Consider the following 22447-nt stretch of genomic DNA (forward strand, 5'->3'; position numbering starts at 1 on the left):
TTTTAATCATTTTGATATTTATTTTTAAAAGCAGTTATTCCTGAGAATTTATCTTTTTCTTTTTTGGGAACTTTTGAATCATTGGAAAGCTGTCTGAATGTTTCAATTTAAATATATACTGCTGAATAATTCTTGAATTTTCAAAAGTTGACCCAATATAATTTTTTGAAAAACTTCTCGAAAACTTTTGTCCACAAAGCGTTTTCTTTTTATGAGCTCTTATGGAAAATGAATTTTTGTAAGTAAATAAAAGAGGCATAAGATTTCATACAAAAAGAAACTTTACTTCAACCAAAACTAGGTGATAGTACTACGTATTGGAGTAACAATAAAAAAAAACTTAATGGCAGTTAATGATAATGAGATGACATAAAATAATACACAAGACATTGAAATACTAAAAATCAATTATCAGTTAACAAATATGATATGAATAACAAATAAAAAATAATAAAGAAAAAAATGTCAGTTGATACGTTGTTAAGACAATGGATATCTAGCAAAAGCAGCATAGCGTTTGCAAACAAAATTTTTTGTCGGTTTTCATTCGTTTCACGAATCTTGACAATTGTCACAAAAATGGCAGTTCAGTGAGCGATAATTCCTTCGATCCATTCTGTAAATTGTGATATTCTTGTGTACACACCAGGCTGCTTTGGTGCAGCGCAGCCCATTCCCCAAGATATCAGCCCAACTAAAACCCATTCGCCATGATCACCTCTGATAACCATAGGTCCTCCAGAATCACCCTACAAAGCAAAAAAGTATGAACATTTTTTTCCAATATATATCTATACATCAAAAAAGTGATTTAAAAGGAATTTAAACAAAGCGTTTATCAAATATCCCTTTCCAGAGAATTGTAAAAAATAAACTAGCGATCATCAAATAACGGTAGAAGGATTTTAAAACTTTGGAGAAAATATAAAATGACCATATTTACAAAGAAGAGTATAGAAGTGAAAAATCGGAAGTCTTTTGAGAAATTATTAATTTTTGAAATTTTAATATTCTTTATGTTTCAACAGGTTTCTTCCAAAAAAAACCGTCAAAATGTTAATTTATTTTGCATAATTACATCTATTTTTACATGTTTAGATGCTATTTTCTCAAATTCTAATCTTTGATAGAATTTTCTTAAGAAAAACCTCATAAAAAAATGAATGCATATTTTTTGTTCAAATTTAGTTTAATGATTTTTCAATATATTCTGCAGCTCTTGAACTAGAGAATAAGTAACCTATTCATTTAGAATTATTTTATAGTGTTTTTAGTGCCTCACAATGTGTAAACAATTGAAAATTTCCTGTCATTTATCAGTCCAACCCCAATATTTAAAGAATGGATAGAAATACAGTTTACCTTTTAATTCAAGAACTAGATCATTTATTTCTTAAGCTCTCTGCAAAATTTGAAGAAAATCATTTGATAAACCTCTAAACTAGAAGATTTTTTTTTTCACCTCTCTGTGCAGCCAAAAATGAAGTTGCGGTGGCCTGGTGGTAAGGTTTCGGTTCGTTTAGTTTCAGGTTCGAGACCCGATTCTACCGAAGAACCGTCGTGTAAGGGGGTCTGTTGCATGTTAAATCCATCAGGGCCAAACGTCCTCTCACTGGTGTGGTGTGGTGTGGAGAGGGGGGGGGGTTAGCTCAGGTGTCGTCCTCGTCCTCTGTCACGGTTCAAAATGACGAGAACCGTCTCAAAATAGCCCTAGTGTTGCTTTAAAACAGGACGTTAATGTAATTAAACTAAAACTAAACTTTTTTAGCCAAAAAAAGGTCTTTTTTTTCCAATTTTTAAGAAAATTTTTGCCAATTAACTAGTATATTTGTTCATAGAGGTTTTTAATGCAAATATTTAAAAATGTAATTATTTTCAAAAAATTCATCCTGAACGTAGTCACATACCTTAAACACATTTTAACTACCATACATTTGATTAGTGTAGTTAACGTCCCGTTTTCAAGTAACACTAGGACTATTTTGGCACGGACCTCGTAGTTTTGAACCGCGGTCAGATGACGTCCATACATTTGATATTTACATTTTTGTATCAATTGTTGTTATCTGTTGCACTCCTATAGAAATTACTGTTAGTGATTAATTTGTTTCATGTACATGGTTGAATTATTTTCCAACAATGATTGAATTATGTTTATGCCAAAGATGGCGCTCCTATCTTCCGTTTGTTTGTTGAAGTGTTTTTCGTCTTTTGCTTCCTCATGTTACAACCTGCATGTTTTTGAGATGAGGTATCCTTATCACAATTCCTTAAGGGAGCAATGTGAATGTCAATTCATTAATATTAATGTTCTCCAGTATCCTTCTTATCCTCATCAAATATGAGATAAGAAGTAACCGGATAAAGGAGCAGAAGTATAGGGTATTTTACTGTATTTTAACTTAAATAATATGACATTTGTATCATTTGTTATTACCTATTGCAATCCTGTATCGTTTACAATCAGTCATTAATTTGCCACACAACTATGATTAAAGTATTTGTCAACGATCATTGAATTATGTTTATATCAGAGATGATAATCTATCTTTTCTTCGATCATTGTTGAAAGTGCTTTCATCATTCCTTTCAGATCAAGTATTCTTATGACAAATCTCTTAAGGAGGCACTTCGAATATGAAGATAAGAAGCCATTGGATAAATAAGCAGGTACTCATTTCCCTGGATAATGATGGTATAGTTTTGACTACATTACGATTTCGAGTTCTACTTCTTAGGGGAGAGTCTGTGATGACTGTATTTACTCATTCCACAATCTCACAAAAAGCATATTTCTGAGATGTACTTACAACAATCCCTAAGGGATCCCTTAAATATACGGATAGAAAAATCACTGGATAAGTAAGCTAGTATTTGCTTGCCTGAAGCATAAGAGTAACGATGGTGTGGTTGTGTTGAACACCTCCTGATGATTGGTCTTATTTCCAACGGGAGGGATTGGATCACGGGCCGGTGATGGCTGTTTCGTAAGTGACCGTGTCACTTACTATTCACAGAGGCTGGTCGTTTAGATATACCGGGCAGAGAGGGGTTAGAATAGGGTGATTCTTTATGCTTTATGTCGACTTATCTTTTCTCTGCGGTACTCAGCATTGAGATAATTTATTTCGAACCATTTGCCATCTTTCGTTGACTCTATGCGAATATTTCTATTAAACAATTCATGATTCAATTCCGATTCAAATTTTTTTGTCTCCAGCGTATGAACTGAAATTTTCAACAATTCTGTCATTTAACACTTTTTTAATTCTTGTTACAGCATTAAAATAGAATAAAACGAGCTAATGTATTCTTGTACGTTTGTATCATATGATTAGTCGTTCATCTCGTTCCCGGATTCATTGTTCTTTATTTATTTTATCTGTAACTATTTGTTCGTTATTCTTAATTATTTTGAACAGAAAATTAAGGCCTTTACTCCTCATTTTCAAAATTTGACTGCTGATATATTTCTGGCACCTGTTTACTTACCGCACACATTTCACTCTATTTATATAAGTTAGTTTACCCTATTCTGAGCCTATGATGCCATGCATTTACATGCATTCCTGGCTTTCATTTGGATTAATGAAGCATGACTTGCATAATAAATAAATAAATTTAACTCATCGGATGGAATTAATTAATGGAATAAATGGATAATTTTAAACATAAGTATTGCCTAGTTTTTTCTTCCTATTTTTATATTTCATTTATTTATTTTATTCAATAAATAATAAATTGAGCTTGAAACTATAACCGTATTCCCGGCTGAATTCCAAAACACTGAAGGTAAGTCATTAAAAAATGTGAACAAAAATGGCTGTATATGTTATTATGAATTAACTATTAAACATTAATTTAAAAATCTCTCTATATAAATCGCTTACGTGGAAGCAAAATCAGGCAGAATTTGTTAATCGCCGTTTGGCAACATTTGACACCGCCAAATGAGTAAGGCTTCAGTTTTCCCCCACGCTAACGATGTTAGGCTTAACATGTTTTCGAGCGATTATTTCAAACGATTCTGTTGATTTTCTTAGTGTCTGATGCATTTAAAATTAAACATTGTTAATTAATCCGTCTTCCGGATTAATTCTGAAGTACTTTTAAATTAAAATAAAACAGAATAAAGGAAATTAAAAATTTCTAATCTGCATTGCGTTACCCCAACTGGTGTAGAAAATTCACGCATGCGCAGTGTGTTCTGATTGTTGACAACTGTATTTTCATAAAACGCTTACATGGACGCAAAATTAGGCAGAATTGTTAATCGCCCAACAAACTCGCACGGGATTATCACGCTAGTCTTGCATCGGTTTGGACATTTTTTAAACAAACTATTAAAGGTCAAAAACGGACAAAATTTTTTACGATGGTTTTAAGTCTGGCCTATTGATTTTAAAACGAAATCGGTGGAATGAAAATGCTCAAGAATGGTTCATAAGAAGATTCAGTCGTAATGAATGAAATAGGTTTAACCGTTTATGTGTACGGAGCGAAGTTTCCGAAATACAGGAGCATAGTTGTGGGACTATGTCAGGACCCCCCCCTTTTTTTTTGCCAGGTACGTTACAGGTAAAAAGAAGCAAATTCAAGTGGCAAATACACGAAATGTTGTCATGATAAAAAAAAAAAAAATGTTCTGGAACATCTGTTTAATCTACCAGAAATATTGAAAGACTTGCTAATCAGTGATTCAATCGAAGGAAGAAACTATCAGAAGCATATAAAAGAATGTAACTCTGCTTTAGCTTTTGTTTCCATGGGAGTTCAAATTAAACCTTCTCCTGGAATAGGGCCATATTTCTATAGGGTTCATGGTCAGATATACCACATGGTTTCTTCTTTATGCAGTGGTCATAACAAACCAGGTTATGGTCAGTTATATGTGTTTGATACCATTGAAGCTACTGAAAAACGCATGGAGAGAAATGAAGGATGTTTCCTTTCTGTGATGAAAAGATTGAATTCTATGTTGAGAACAATCAATCCGTTCATTGATTGTTACCTACAGATGCATTGTATAACTGAAGAAAATCCTGCTACAAATATCAGGATGGTTTTCATGGAGACTAGAAATTTAGATATACCAAGACACAACCAACCTATCACAAAAACAGAAATGGCAGCGATATTTGTTGGAGATAATGGCGAACCACCTGCTATTCGAGACATCTGTATTTATCCTGTAGGTGATAGCTGCAAAAATATTTCTCCATTAAACCAATGTTGTGATCCCATGGTCTATTCCTTGCTGTTTCCAAGAGGAGAATTAAGTTCAATTTTCGAATGTACTTTTTGCTTTACATTTTTTATTTCTTTCATTGCTTTATTATACTTTGGAAGAAATTGAATCTGAATATATCTGTTGCAATACTAAAGTGGTTGAGTAGATGACGAGTGAGCTTGGATCGCGTAGCGATCCGAGAGGAACTGCTTTAGGGGTTGACGAGAATAAGCGAGCAGGGAGAGGAGCCCCCTAGTTACATTTTATTTATACAAAACTTTTCAATAGTAAATCAGCATTGTATTGTTTCACTAAAACATCACACTAATTGTTTTTTTTTTGATTTGAGCCTTTTCTGGTTCCAATAATTTTCTTTCTTTTTCGGTAATAATATAAACTTGGTGCATGATCCAGCATCTCATAAAGATCCGGGGGCTCGATCATCGAAGCGTGACACTATCGCCATTGCTCACTTCATGTGAAAACCAAAGTCATGCATGAGTTGAACATTATTACAAAATGTTCGGTAAATTTATATGTGATATTTCCGATCAGAATCCCAACGGAAATCAAAGCGTAGATTTTTTTGTTTTGTTTTTTGTTATACGGAAAACCCCAGAACCGGAATTTTGTTACATTTTGTTATTAAAACTTTTTTTACTATTTATACACAGCTAAGGATGAAGGTCAGACAAGTCAATAAAATGTGTGTAATCAAGTCGAAATAATTCCGAGCTCAGACTAGGTCAAATCAGAAAGTAATTTTTTTGCTTCAAACTTGATAAAGGTTGAAAAAATCAGACCTTTGTTGAAATTTGTAGCAAATGTGATGTAAAGCAGATGAGCTATAAAGAAATATATACACCCTATAATCCACTCTCCCCCCCCAAATAAAAGATCTTAAAATCCAAATATCTTCAAATGTTCTGGTACCGTGCAAGCAAAATTCATATTTGGCTGATAAGGAATTAAACAGTGATATGTAAACAGTTACCCCCATGTTGCTTAGACATCCTGAGTATAACTGCATAAACACCTTACCACAGTTACATAGGAACTGAGAGCGCGGTCCAAAACTCATCATTAGCCACGGATAAGATCCTCAGGCAGGAAGTGCGTTCTGTCATCGAAATGAAGATAACTGAACTTCAAGTTATTTTCTGTAGAAAAGAGAATCCACTTACTTATGTAGAGACTTTTCATCACCGTATTCGCTTCCCATGGTATATATTATATGGTAATTAGCTACAATGAACAGAAATTCTTTTGATTTTGGCTTATTTAACTATAAATGTGATGAAATGAGTATAATTCATAGAGACGCTAATGCTCCAATTTTGAAAGACGCGGGTATAAAATCGTCGCTGCAATTTGGAATAATTAGCAAATGATACCTTTATTTAAACTCAACACTCACAGCAAAATTTTATTAAAAATTATCAAAAATCTCAAATATATTATTATTAAAATCTAAACAATCAAGTTTTTGTTTCACTCGTTCTGAATTACATGTAGTTACTGAAATTAGAAACCAATTCCATCACTCAAGATTTTTATAAAATTAAAATTACAAATGCTGTATAGTTCTGTGCGTTCATTCTGCAACAGTCCAAGATGACTCTGCGTAGAAAGTTATCGTGTGAACGTAACACGGTTTCATACATATCATGGAGGGATTTAAATAATTCAAAGAAATTCCGCTGATTTTCTTTTGTTTATATATATATATTTTCTACGAATTCATAAAATTTATATGTATAAATCTTCAAGTGCATAGTGTAAATAGGTTCATGAATTTTAATTTGTAAACCAACAACAATTAGGTAACGCAACAAGCGTTCCGATGACTTTGCTTTAATGTAAACTTTTGGAAAGGTCAGACTGATTCGTTTAAACATGACCTCACGTAGGTAGCTTTAACAATAGAGTATTTATGCATCCTACTTAATTATATACTTCGAAATAAACTGTCGATAAGGGAAGATTAGAGCAGAAAGTTCCTTTCTAATCTGTACATCTTTTAATAGAAAAAAATGGAATCCTACCCAACGAACCGAGAGAGATTTTCCTCTTTATTGTGGATACAATGTTTTCTTGAACTATCGTCAATAAACAGATCTAACTTACTGATTTGGTTTCGGTCCCTCGAAAGAATAGATGATTCTTTTAACAATAAAGAGCAACAATTGGATCTTGGAAAGATATCCAACGAGCCGTAACACAAAACAGTTTAATATAATTTCGGATTGTTTTAGACTCGTAAATGAACTCTCTTGTCATTTTGTCGACACAGAAACTTCCTTTCTGGTTTCGAGTCTTTTCCGTGCTACTTCCGTTTTCAAAATTGACTCAATCGAAGTCGTAAGGATCTTTATCATAGAATAAATTTGAACAGGATGATCATAAGTTTTTTAAAAGTTTGAACGTAAGTTCGATCGAGTTAGAAATCTTTTCTATGAAATAGTTTTTAATTTTTTTATGATTTTAATTTTTTTATGTACGAAGTATACACAGAGAAAGTATTGCAATTTGTCAAAAAAAAAAAAAAAATGAATTCGAGATATTGACATATTTTCATGTTTCAAACCACTCTGAGTTCGAATATTTTTTTTTTTTAAGTGGGAAGGGATTATGTCAATTCGTCCGTCTACAAAAACGATAACTGAAAAATGATTTGAACTAGATAGATGAAAGTTAATGTGGCGTCTAAACCAAATTTGTAGATATCTATTAAATTTGAACGAAATTCATTAACATGAGGTCTGTCTGAGAGAACACAATAACTACAAAAGGTAAAGAGTTAAACAGATAAAATTCGATACACGATCCTATCAAATTTTAAAATAAATCTGTCAAAAGGTTGACTGTCTGGTCTCTTGCAAGTAAATTCGATAACTCAAAAATGTAACTACTTAAATAAATGAAATTTGGTATATGATCTTACTGTTTAAATTCTATCAAATTTTGGTTTTAATGAGCCGGAAGAAAAGATATCCGAAATATATATAGTTGGTTTTCTTTACTATGAAGCATAAAATTCTTTCGTGCAGAATTCTGAAAATAAAAATCCGAGCACTCACGGCCATGTCACCCCCAAAATTTTATGGGAGTGGCGGAAGTGAAATATTTATTAGAGAGAATGCCAGAAAGTTTCGAATAGACCACTCCCGATGATATATACTTACCTCGCAAGCATCCAGACCACCATCTGAAACTCCTGCACATACGAATACATCACGGATTTTTTCAGCAAATCCCGCTTCGTAATACATCTGTTCACATTCCTTATTTGAAACAATAGGCAAATGAACTTCATGCAAGGAAGTAGGCAAGTCTCCATCTAAAAAAATAATAAACGAAAATATAATTTACGCCCTTTTTACTTTTGCCAGTATCTTCGATTTTCACACATTTTTTAAAAATTTCGGTTCAAATGTTTTGATATAAGCCTTATAAACAAAATTTTAGTAAATTTATTTCGAAAGGTAGAATGTTAGTATTTTTGCTTTAAAGAACAAAGATCCCCCCATTTGATTGAACTAACTAGGCGAAATTATTTCGGAATATTTATTGCTATAAAAAGACTAGCTTCTGACGTACTCAGGACATGAGGCAATGCAAAGATGAGTGCAACAGCCTTGTAAAAGCCAGCAAATTTTTAAATGACAGTAATTAAAAATAAAATTAGATTTAAAGATGCGATCATTTCACTGTCTTTTTTTACCAGGGAGGCGATTAGAGCTGTTGATTTCTTGCTTACATATCAGTTTCAGGGGGGCTAATACTTCGACAACTTACGATCAATTTTCACCTTCATCGATAATTTCATTATTTTATTTTTATCAATGCTTCCAATATATTTCTGATTAAAATGATTGAAAATGACATTCACGGCATCCACTCATTTCTCCATTTCCATCGGCTTACTTTGATATTTTTAAATAATGAATATAATGAATTAAAAAATGTCGATGCAAAATTTAAAAAAAAAAGTTATGAATGTCTTTGATACCTTGAATTAAATTTTAAAAAAAAATCAGAATCAAGTGAGTTTAGTTCTAAGATAAAATTAGAATCATGATTCTTACCTTCGGATAATCTACCCCAGCCTGTAACGACTGCAATGCGCCCAGTGATGTCATCCAGATTACGCGGTAGGCAAACAGGAACAATATTGGCTTGGAGTTTAACAGGTTCCTGGAACCGTAACAGAGCTAGATCGTTTTCATACGTTACGCGGTCAAATTCAGGATGAATGACCATGACGTATATTCGACGTTCCACGTGAGGATGCATCTCATCCGCTCTGCGAAAGTTGTATTCTCCAAGGCGTAATATTATATCCATGGGTCGTTTACTGTGAATAAAAAACACATATAAGGCATTAGCTTAAGGCCCTTGCATACTGGAATTGAAATACAATCCTATCCTAGCAGTGTGGGATCATTTCTCTGTCGTAATCGCATCCTCGTGTTTTTAAAGTTACACGAGGATTATTTAGGGATTTTGAACTGCGGTCAGATGACAAGAATGGCATTCCCTTCCTCTTTTCAAAATTCCGTACGATACTAACGGAAGGCCGTTTCGCGTCACTGGTTTAACACACTCCATAACGGCAGATTTTTGGTGGAGTTGCGTCTTCATTTTAAGATACTCCAGTTCCGATTTTCGAACCTTAGGTCATCGTGGTGCAAATTTCGGCTGGCAGGATTGTAAAGCCCCTGGTTCTAGGATTATTTTTTTTAATTGCTGTATTGTAGAATTGCAGTTTCTAATCCTAGCATCGACTGCAGAAATTAGAGTGGTCAAATCGGTGTTTATTCATTCTCGACTATGGAGACTTTTTGAAAACCCAGCCAAGCAAATATTTTATTAATGGTATTTTGTATGCTTATAGAATATGCTACTTATTTATGCTTCTGTTTAGAGATATTTTGTATGCTACTGTCAGTAAGCAATATCAATGGTAAACCTAATTTCTTCTTGTAAATATATTTGTATAAAAGGATTTGACTGTCAACCTCAAATTGAAAGTCTATGTACTCGATGTTTTTATAATACTTTATAATGTACTTGAAAAGTATTACTACATTTTATATAGAATTATATGAGCTGTGTATTGAGATTGCCTAGATTTAAAAATCACATATATATTTCGTATTCACCACAAATATATTCCACTTGACTTGTATCCGTCAAAAACACAACTTGATATATATATATATATATATCATTCATTGTCGAATGATCAAGGATGGCACTTTTATATTTTTAGAACGAATGATTTGTTTGACAAAAGAGTGTTTGGCATTGAGTGAATTTTCGAATGAAGTTGGAATAGAAATTTCTGATGTTCGGTTCACATGCAGTAGTTAATATAAATATTTAAAAACTAACAAAAAATTATGCTGTAATAATATTAATTCAAATATGCTTTCATCATTACTAAAATAGCTGCAATAGGTTTTCTCTCCTTTTGTATTTTGTTATTCCTGAAAAAAGTGACAAAACACAAAATGTTTTCTTATTTTGTTACTTCTATCAAGACAATTTTATGTTATCAAAAATATATCTCGAAAGTGTCATTATTTTAAAATAAATTTTGTAATTATTACAAAATGATTCCTCTTCCTTTATTTTCTATATTTGTGTAAAGGAATAAAAGATTTTGTTTCAAATACAGTGTAAGGTTTTTGACTTATGAAATCATGACAAAAATGGCCCCAAGAATTTTTTTGTAATAGCATTCAACTTACCCGTCAATGCAATGAGCCGCTGTTATAGCCCAGTATTGGTTAAGTAATGTTGCCCCACATTTATGCTTGTAAGATTTCCCATCAAGTCGGCGCAGTGAAATCTAGAAGATCGTAAATGATATGTAAAATCATGAACTGGATGATATGTAAAATCATAACTATTCAAAAGTTAACATCACTTCATTTTTTTACATTCTTTGGAATATTTTAAAACGTTTAATGATATTTACCATCCAAGGCCAGCGTAAGTAATGCGATTTAATTCCTCCGACAATTCTAGCTGTTGTACCACTTCTAGACCTGCCACATACTGTTGAGAAAAAATAATTATCCTTTAATACCTATTGCTTTAAAATAATGGTTTTTAAACAATAAAACTAAACAGAAAATATTTTGTGAAATGTGAAACTAAATTAAATAATGATTTGGAGAATAAAAGAATTTTTTAATCCGTTTAGATGTTTTCTATGTATTTTCGGATATTCATTGCGCTTTAGCGAAATATATTGTGATAATCTAAACTTTAATCAAACATCTATTTAGTAAAGAGCCAAAAATATTTCTTATTTCTAAAAATGCAATTAAGTGATCGAAATTACTTTTTTTTTTAATCAATTGCATTGCAATGGAAGAGGTAATTTCGGATTGTAATCAATATTTGTAGGATAGGCAATATATTTAACACATTGACTGCCGCAAACGCACCTGTGCGTTACAGATAATATGCAATTGTACCAAACCATCTATGTTATTAGATGACACTTTCTCTACTACAGTTAAAAGATAACAAAGAAGGGTTCATCTAATTAGATAGATGGCCCGGATATCAGGCGTGAGTAGTGGTAGTGAATGTGTTAATATAGGTTTAACATAAAATGCTGGAGAAAGAAAGAAACAATCAGAGCCATATGTAGCTTTTCAACAATGAGATTTTCGAACGTAAAATGCTTGTGTGGCTTTGATTCCTTACTTTTCTTTCGCTAGCATTTTATGTGGAAACTAAATTTAACGAATTGAATTCTAAAATTAAAGGGAAAAAAATTTACAGATGATAAAATATTGATATTACCTTGAGTAGTATCGTTCAGAATTATTTTCGCTCCAGTAGGATTCGGCTCTGGAAGTTGCTGAAATGGCTTGTATGATGGCCTAGAAGATGTCGGACGAATAAAAAGTGTAAAATTTGATAAAAAGTTGGTATTCTCTTGGAAAGAAAATGGTGTTGTAGTTGATACTTTGGTTGAGAATATATCTTGTTGTCCGGAGTTTAGAATTGTAGATTCCTCAGAGAAATTAGATGTCGAAGAAAATGGAAATAGAGTAGGCTCTGTTGCCGGCATGCTGTTTATTGAAACTGCAATTGTTTTCATTTCTGATGCTGGAATGACACTTGAATAATCTGACCCTGGAGAAAGATGATTTGAATTGGTATAATGATTGCCAATCCACTTAAATAAATGCTCAATAGGCAATCTATTTTCATCAGATACACTCGGAAATCGTTGATTATGGAATTCTTCTTCTGTTTCTGCCAATCTTTGATCATGATCTTCTTCATCTAAAACAGGCCATCGTTGGTCATGGTCTTCTTCATCTAAAACAGGCCATCGCTGATCATGGTCTTCTTCATCTAAAACAGGCCATCGCTGATCATGGTCTTCTTCATCTAAAACAGGCCATCGCTGATCATGGTCTTCTTCCAAACCCACTGGCTTTCGAAGATCATGCTGATCATACGGTTTTAAAGGTTTTCTTTGATCATGAATGTTATAGAAAGTTACTGGTCTTCTCAAATCATGAGATGTATCGTAACTTACTGGTTTTCGGAGATTATGCTGTTCATGAGGTTTCAGAGGTTTTCTTTGATCATGTGCATGATGCACGGTCACTGGTTTTCTCCACACGTACGGTGATTCAACGAGGACTGAAGATGCTGTATTAGAAGGTGATGATGTTGTTTCTGTATATGATATGTCACTGTTAGGGCTACTAAGTGGATGAATAGATGAGTAATTTTTCCCAAGCGAAGCGATTACTGAATCAACAGTTTTATTAAGAGATTCTTTATTGGATTCAGACTTGCTGTAATTTGAGAAAAGTATGGTATAAAAGAATGAAGCAGATGGAATCAGTTTCTGCGTGGATGATGATGTGAAATTCCAATAATCCACTGGTGGATTTTGTTCAGAGTCAGTTGCATTGTTAAGTTTAAGAGATTGTTCATGATGTGGGAGAGATGTCCCGTTGTACTGAAAATCATAATAGTCTACGGAACTTAAACTGACGTTGAAATGTCCTATATCAATCAAATGTATAGGCTTGGCTCCATTTAATTTTTCTTTTTGAGCTTTTGGGGCCACTGTGCGAAGAAACTGAGAATATGGGGGCATTTTGCCGACTTTTCCCGTTCCTTGTCCGACACCATTGTCGGAGGTGCCGGTGCGGGTGCCGGAGTAGGGGTAGGAGTCGGATTTTCTTGGTCCTTGTCCTTGTTCTGCTGTCCCCTGGGGGATTTTACAGCAGGTGCCAACAAAGAATCGGTCCACGCAAGGGCCGATGTGTACACCATGGGCCACATTGATGCAAGACCAGTTGAACGTACAGACACCAAACTCACCAGTCATACGATTTGAACACGGCACAGGTCTAATTGATGGTAGCTCTGAAAAAAAAAATTCAAAAATTTGTTATATTTAGAAATATTTTATACAGAGTCAGATAAATCTCAAAATACACTGACCATTTAATTCCTGAAATTTTAACAAATAAAAATTTCTCTTCTATATCACAAAATAGAAAATATCGGGATATACGATATATTCAGGCAAGAACATTTGTTTTACTCCGTTTATTTTTGCATTGCTCTCTCAACCAAGGAGACTTTATTTTTATTAATCAAGAAAACATGCTTATATTAACTTCTAAAATATTGGAAACAAATCTAATTTTTTCATAATAAATCAAAATTTTAAAGGATAACTGATCTTTTTACATTAAATTATGTTTTAAAAACCCCATAGAAGCTCTTTCTTTTATATAAGTGATATATGCAAGTCCTTATAATTTCAATCTCACTTTTTATCTGAAATATACCACTTAAAATATTTGGAGAGCAATTTTGAATTAGATTACAAAAATGGTTATATTTAATTGATTGCAAAATTCTTAAAACGAATTACTAGAATTGAGCGGATTAATCAACTTTGTTTGTAAGTTAAAATATTAATTTTGAACAATAGCTGAAGATATAAGGATTATTGCACAGAAGTTCATTTACAAACTACCTATGTAAGAAAATTCGAGAAGCTTTTTCAATTTGTGCTTGACTTTCAATTTATAAATGATGGTTGATAGTTAAAAAAAAAATTTCTTTGTATACTTGTGAAACATTAATTTTTGTATTCAGGTTGATAAAAATGTGAATTTCATTCTTTAAAAAAATAACTAAGAATCTTTAAATCATAAAACAGTTTAGCATAAAGATTAAGTACATGATAAACAGATGCTGAAAGATAAACGAAATACGTTGACAGTGTTGAATGCTTTACAATCAGCTCGCAATGTATCGTAGAGCAGTGCAAGGTGATATTTATGTGCATATATTAGAAGAAGCAATAAAGTCATTTCCTGGAAGATTTGCCATATCTTAAGTTAGCCATATCTTAAGTTGTTTTAAAGCAAAGCGTATGAACCAACAACCATACAAAGTAGAAAATAACGATTATCGTTATATCATAACAAAAAAAGCATTCTTTACGATCTAATTATTCTTTTGTCTATTAATATGCCGAAAATTTGCATTGGTGACAATCAATTATTTATAACATTAAGAAACATTTTGATGTTTATGTAGTATTAAAAACTGTTGCTTCAATCTAAAAGATATTTAGTTTTAGAGATGACAAAGCATTTGTTTTCGAAGAGAAAAATATTGCTTTTTGTCATTCCTTTCATTACTTTGGGATATAAATATTCAAATTTATATCGAGAGTTTTCAATTCTAGTTTTGAGAGTTGAATAAGCAAATTTTAACTAAATTGACCATTCCATTTTTTATTTTAGCGAAGACAGAAAGTCACTTGACTCAAATTTTATTTCAAATAATTTTTCTACTGATTTTAATTTCAAAAGTTGAAACGAAGGATATGATAATATGAGCATCCCATAGTAATTGTATTGCAAAGTTAATGACTAATTGCTTATATATTTAATGTACCCATTAAAAATGCAAACATTGCTTTTATAAGAATTATATACCGTGTGTCCATACAGATACACATATACAGATCAGAAATAGCAAGCATGGGAATTACATTATAAAAAATACGAATTATCTAATCAGGTTTTTATATTTATTTACATACATTTACATATATAAACTATACAAATTTTTCAATGAAATTAAGTTACTTTGGACACTATGAAACTAAAATCCGTTGTTAATCCTTAAAATCACCCTCCGTATTTGCTTCGTATAGATAAATAAACAAACTGGATCTAATTTTACAGTCAACAATCTCAGCGACAGCATTCTGAGTAGGCAGAACTGAGCAGCGAGACGAGGTAAACAAATACCATCATAAAGGGTTAGATGTAAAAGCAGTCATTCGACAACAATATCCTATCAAAAGCAATGAAAAATATAAAGAAATTCCTACCTCAGAAAGACGGCCAGACGGGAGAGTCATTACTGAAGGTCTCATAACTTTATTATTGAGAGAAAGAGTTGACCAAGTTCATAAACCTTGCTGTAGGCGTTGGTGACGGCAGCCTGAATCCTGAGCCTCGAGTGGCAGAAGTTACTCTGATAGACACTGAGCGAGAAAAGCTCAATTTTGCGGAAAGACCGAGTAACCTTCAGAGCCCGGTCACAGGGTGAGATTCACTCACTAGGAAGCAGGTCATATCAGTTCACCTTGACTTAGGTACTGCAGGTCAACGAACCTAAGAGTTGCATTGTTCCCAAACTACTTTCTTATAATTCTATCTAATCGAGTTACGGCTTTAAAGGAGCGTCCGCGAATGGGGAAAGAAACCTAGCGGCAGCGAAAATTAATTCTTGGATTCCAAGAAAAGAAAAACACGGGAAGCTCAACTGCAACCAAAAGACCTCCACTGGAAGTTTACAGCTAGCAAGTTGTAGAAATGGTGAAAAAGATGTTAGACTAATTTTAATTGCTGGAAAAAAAAGAAAAAAAAAAAAAAAAAAAAAAAAAGACCGGTTTCGGACAACTGAAGACTTGAAAACTTTTAATCAAAAAAATTTTTTAAAGCTAAGCTGTGAAAGAAATTTTCTATATTTACTAATGCAACCAAGGAAGGATTTATGTAACTATATGAAGAGTAATAGGTTTATACAAATATAGCGTTAATATTTAATAAAACACAATATGTTTTGGGAAGAATAAAATTTCAAAAATTAACGAAAATTTGAAAAATTGGCATTATGAAAGGAAGTATCTATCGTTAAGGCTAATCGATTTATGTAAAAGCAATCGCCTGAAAGTTTTTTTCTTTTTCTGTTTCAATGTTTAAATCAGCCTGCTCCGTTTTCTTTAAAAATAATATATCTTATCCGGAAGAAATTTTAAAATACGAAAGTACTTTAATTTTACACTTAACCGAAAGTACTTTAAAATGGTAATAGTGTATTGGATAATTTGAGATGAAGCAGCTGAAATGATCAAAAATCTCAAGAAGCTTCAAAATAAATCCTAAATTCCTAAAAGATTTGATTCTTATTTTTTTAAACGAATGTTTCCTGTTTGCAGTTGCATTAAATTATAAAAGAATACGTTTAAGAGAAGTAATTTGTCGAAGCACTATTAGCATGCAGAATGAATCTCACCCATACAAAAACAGGCTGCCGGTTACGATCAAGCAAGAAGAAGGCTTACAAGTTGTCCTACTTTTGATAATACAGCCCTACTTTTTAACAATGTTTCTTTTGATATTCCAGTATTCAAGAGGACATGCTGTATCTCAGATGAATACAACTAAAGAGCGAAAGAAATAAAATTAACAGATGGATTACTTTTCTTTGTTTGATTCATTGTTGAATTTATTTCTGTTGTCATTTATTTATTAGTTTGCTTTAGAAACCTGATGGTTAACTCTATTTAAAACAATGCTATTATCAATTCTAAATGGCTGCTATAATTTGGGATATAGTGACGACTGCGGAAAAATATCAAAATTAAACGATTGCCTCAAATACGCTTTGGTTGTCATGACTGAATGACAAAATAAAAGAATTACAATAGCCGCAAATTATTATTCCAGAAAGTTGAGCAAAGATCCATTTTTGAATTATTATCTTTTATAATTCGATGTAGAATATCTTGGAATGTCAGTATTTCCCCCGGGAGCACCAGAAATACTTGAATGAGAAGTCGGCAAATAAGCGTGATTTTGCTTCTCCTATTAATACAGTAAATGAGGATGGGGTTGTGCTGGTTCTGTTTCCAATAATAACCTGCGGTAGGAGTTTATGTTGTGACCGATAATGAACAGAGGTTCGGTGTTACTGTTGCTGCGGGTGGCTCGGTCCTTCAGTACTCCGACAAGGCATCTTTCAGGTTGGATCCCTGTGCAGATGATCTGCTTGTAGAACTCATCTACAAGCAGATAAGGTTAAAAAAAATGATAAAAAAAATATCTTTATCCATACTAAACTTAACAAAGACAAATTATTTTCTGATCCTCCAAGATCCTCCCTGTTTATAATTTTTTAATCGTTCAAATCACAATAAATAAATAAATATTTTTTTTTCTGAAAGTTAATCACTGATGAATAAAGTACTGATCAATTTATAATTTTGATGAGCCAGATAAATGATTCCACAAATGAGAATTGAATAACTAGCTGCTATAATAATGATAGTATTATGACAATAGCATTATTTCAATTACCTTCACATATTTTGTGGATTCCTATCCAAAATTGTGAAAGTCTGATTTAGTTATTTTACTTCACATTTTGAAGTAGCGAGAATACTCTTTTTTTTTAGGATGGATCTCCTAATCTTGAACCGTGAACAGATTATGAAAAGACTCCTGAACTGGACCTTCGCATCACGTTAGTAGTTAGAGGATATTTAATCCTGTCGGATTTTGTGCTCGTCAAGCCTGCTTACGGGGCAGCTCGTTGGTGGAATCTGGTTTCTAACCTGGAACCTTCAGCTTCGAAGCCGAAGTCTCTAAAATCTTGAAGGAAAAACGAGGACAAAAGAACAAAGAAGATGAATGGCGGTTTAGTGGAAATTGTATTTGATTACCGGTTTGCAACTCATTTCGGATGATAAATATATTAACAGGCATTTTTCACATCAATGTTTTCAAAAATATTTGCTGATTCATTAAGTTATGAATAGAATTTTTGAAATTCTAATTCAAAAAACAAAAGCAGGCATTCAATGCGTATCAATCAATCCTTTTTTTATGAATATGGTATTGTAAATTTAAATAAAACTATTTCAAACAAAATAATTTTAATCGGCTTGTAATAAAAACGCATGATTGAATCATCGATTATGCTATGGCATCATGCTTTAAATCATTGTGAAGCAGTATGTATAAAGTACAAATATAATATTTAGGGTGGTGAATTTTAATTAGCTACTTCTGCATCATATATAAAGTAAAAAGTTTCAAAGTGTTTTATTTACATTCAATGCTATATTTATAAATTAATAATACAGTATGGACAGAAAACTCTTCAAAAGAAGATTTTTTTCTTAACATATGTATACTAGAAATTTTCTGGAAATATTTGAATTAAGCACGACTTTTGAAAAATTTCTAATTGAAATAGACAATCAAGAAAAAAATAAATAGAGCTATCTAAAAAATAAAAATATGATAATCCTTAATTGTTTTGCTTTTTCTGTCACTACGTGAATTTACCAAGTCAAGAATGTAAAAATAGCGAGAAAAAAAATCTTACAGTGCTTTAGAGATTTATTACCATGAATGTTACTTCCGTTGCAAGAACACTTAAATCTGGGTAAAAACCCCATTAATTCATATAATCAAAATGCGCAGTATCAATTTCTTTTTCTCCCCGTGTTATGAGTAGCCGTTAAGATGTGCAGATGAATGGCTGTAAAAGCTATCCTGTCGCCCCAGGGTGCCTTTGATGTCAAGTATAAAAGAAGGGCCCCTGCTAAGTCATTCACTGGAAGGACTTCCCTTCTCTGCATGTAAATTTTTACTTTAAGTGAGTAACAAGTCATTATTATTCAATTTTAGCCCTTATCAATGCTGGAACGGAATATAAAATAACGGAAATCTTAAGTGATAAAAAAGACCGTCGTGAAAGTCTAAGTTTCCCTTGTTCTTTTTTTAATAAGAAATGAATATTTCTGCAAATTTCGTTTTCTTATGGTTTTCTTCTTCCTGTATATACTGAGAGTGCCTATGTGAAATCACATTTCCCGAGCTACATAATATTGTTTCAGTCTAATAGATACAGTAATGCATTCTGTCTAGACTTTCTTACGAGTTGCGTGCTTTTGATCCACTTTTTTTCTCTTTTAACCTTAGTCAATGTGTCACATTTTTTCGACCAGCCACAGTAACTACGGTGATGGTATGAAATTTCATTAACACCTTTACTGTTTTGTGTTTTTTATTATCTAATTAGACGATACTCACCGTTTCTGAAGTGCGCTATCTTACTGATTTAATTAAGAATCCATAAAATAAATGAAGTGTTTTTGGTTAATGAATTATTGAGTCCTTGAATGATTTAGTTTCAGTTTATAAGTTTGAAAATCCATAATTCATACGGAATACTCCCTACGGCGTACTGAAATAATGATTAAGAAGCTAAAAAAATGGAAGTAAAATTAGTAAAACTTCGGATTTTAAAGCAATATTTTGTCTTTGAAAAGCGACTTAATTTCCCTAATGTTACTTTAGTGAAAATATTCATTGAAATTTAGGATTTTTCCCTCTATTTAATTATCATGAATACATTTATGATTTTTTTTATCATCTTTTAATGTTTGTATTTTTCTCTACCTTCATCTTTCAGGACTTTTTTAAACAAAGATAAAAAAGGTTGTAAGAGCAAACTAAAACTATCCACAATAGGCAAATACTATACAATTGTAGAATGAAGATCTATGCATTAGGAGACAATCAATCAAGTTTCCATACATGAAACAGTCTAAGAAATGGATTTAAAAAACACACACCAAATTCAGACTTTCTCAAACTATACTCAGGGCTGGATTAAGCCCTACAGGGCATTAGGCAAGGTAAATTTCATTCTCTCTTTCCCCTCCATGGCTTCCAAAGCCTTTATATCCAAAACTTTTATGATCATCAGTTTTTAATGATCGAAAGCACAGTGACATTATCGAAAATTTTTTTTAAAAAATGTTATTTTCTTCCTATTTTTTTTTTTTTTTTTTTCGTATTATGCTGTGACTAACTCAAATTAAATGGATGACCTTCAGGAAAGTTGGTATCCTTATCTCGCATATAAATTTTTTTATATTTAAATTAAAAGAAATTTTAAACAAAACGGTAAAAAAAAATATTGAATAATCTAATGCAAAGTTTGTTAAGGCTAACATGTGAATCTGTCTGTCAACTTCAAAAAATATTGAACGACAGTGATTTGAAAACGTGTAAAAAAGATAATGATTTGAAATCTAATTGATACATGCATTTACTGTGAATAAATTCGTGTAACCATGTAAATCAAATGAGAACTCTGAAATTACAGCAAAATAAATAAGTAAATAAATAAAAGACCCCTCAAAATCTAATGGGCGAGTTACACTGGAAGGAAGGGGTTAAGGCAATTGCAGATGTTAAAGGCGTATAGACAAATGTTAAAGGGAAAGAAATCCTACAAACTTTCAGTATTATATGAATTCCAAAATCAAATTTTAGTGTACATTTTTCGGTAAATAAAATTTAATAAAAGAAATAAATGGTTATTGTAAGAAACTTTAAAGATTTGAAATAAACAACTGAAGTCCCTTTTCTCAATAAAGTTAAGGTGGCTTGACTCTATTCTTTCGATTTCGAGAACAGCAAATCGAATTTATGAGTTTTGTTTTCACTAAAAATGTTTTGCATGAACTTCGAGAGAAATCTTGCATGGAATGAATATTTTTTTCGAAGGAATTTTGCGTTCAATACAGTGCCTAAAATCTAAGAGAAAGGGGTTTTGTTAGTTTGCTTCTTACTCTTGAAGTCTGAAGAGTAAAGATTCATCTGCCCAATATTCAAAAACTATACCCAATGGAACAGGATAAACAAATATTAATCAGGATATTAACAAGAATCTTCAAAACAGAATATTTATCTTACAAATCTATAAATTCTCATTATTTGAAATTTTATTATTTTTTATTGATAATTATTTCAGATTTTGTTTAAAGAAAGAATTGCGATCAAATAAAGAAACTTTCAGGAGCAACAGAATAAAATAAAGAATTACTTTGTCCTAAAAGAAAGTAAAATTAGATTTTCAGCAAAATTCTCTTTTTCTTTGTTTCTTGTAAGTCACTGGAATTGAGAAAATTTTCACACAGGAAATTTCACTTATAATTAAAACTCCCTGATTATCTAATATTCTTGAGAAATTTTCCTTCTGAAAAAAAGCCATTAAAAACGTGAAAAGCCTATGGAATTCCTCTAAAATAAAATTAAAAAATATTAAACGTAAATCGATTTCAGAACTCAACTTCTTCTCGGAAATAGAAAGAGATCTAATATTTGTTTCCAAGAGGAACTATAATTTAATTCTAAGTGAATGAACCCTTTTGCAATCCACCTCCTGTTGGTTTCGTATTTTATGCAAGCGGAAAAAAAAAAACATGAGCTTTATTTTAAGGTATTGCCTAAACCAGAATAAAAAATAATTAATAGCCGCTCCATTCGATTGACCTCGATTTTGGAAACACAGAACTCTCATGTTTCCAAAGCGTGTGTTTTCTATTTTGATGCTAAAGGTAACCGTTTAGTAAAGTTCCACTCATTACTCTGTGCGAATCTTTAAATGTTTCAAAAGCGTGTGTTTTCTATTTTGATGCTAAAGGAACCGTTTAGTAAAGTTCCACTCATTACTCTGTGCGAATCTTTAAATGTTCCCATAGCTTCGTCGGTTCTTTTTACAACGCGTAAAACAATTAAGTTTTTATAAGGAAATGGAAGGTATAATTTACTGATTTCGTAAGGAATGGAAAGCAGGTTTGGCAATGTACAAATCTTGTGGACTAATTGCGAAAGATTGCTGTAAAGAAACTCTTCTTCTCTGTCATTGAACTTCTAAACTTTCTGGGATTTATTTCATTTTCTTTTATTCATTAGGATCTGAAGCAAGATTTTGAGAGATTTTTTTTTGTTGCTGTTTTGAAACCTAAAGGGTGTTACAATGTGAAGGAATGTGATTGCTTCAACCTGAGATCCTGCCGCAATTTTTTCTCTCACAGCAGGTGGA

At 32.1% G+C, this 22447-nt stretch overlaps 1 protein-coding gene across 5 annotated transcripts in view; it reads right to left on the minus strand.

The window, feature by feature from the left end:
- Positions 1–316: 316 nt before the first annotated feature.
- LOC129960679 (uncharacterized) overlaps positions 317–22447 on the minus strand; it is a 58278-nt gene continuing 36147 nt past the window's right edge. For 4 of the 5 annotated variants that reach the window (XM_056074246.1, XM_056074250.1, XM_056074249.1 and 1 more), the window contains exons 2-7: positions 12056–13648; positions 11217–11296; positions 10987–11087; positions 9319–9587; positions 8416–8570; positions 317–749 (exon numbers count right to left, since the gene is read on the minus strand). In XM_056074246.1, coding sequence (XP_055930221.1) covers positions 588–749; positions 8416–8570; positions 9319–9587; positions 10987–11087; positions 11217–11296; positions 12056–13648 — 2360 coding nt within the window. In that variant the 3' untranslated portion in view covers positions 317–587. Of the gene's footprint in view, positions 750–8415; positions 8571–9318; positions 9588–10986; positions 11088–11216; positions 11297–12055; positions 13649–15644; positions 15908–22447 lie in introns of those variants that run through there. The other variant, XM_056074247.1, reaches the window with a different exon arrangement.

The sequence above is a fragment of the Argiope bruennichi genome, chromosome X2, assembly GCF_947563725.1.
Source record: "Argiope bruennichi chromosome X2, qqArgBrue1.1, whole genome shotgun sequence".
NCBI lineage: Eukaryota > Metazoa > Arthropoda > Arachnida > Araneae > Araneidae > Argiope > Argiope bruennichi.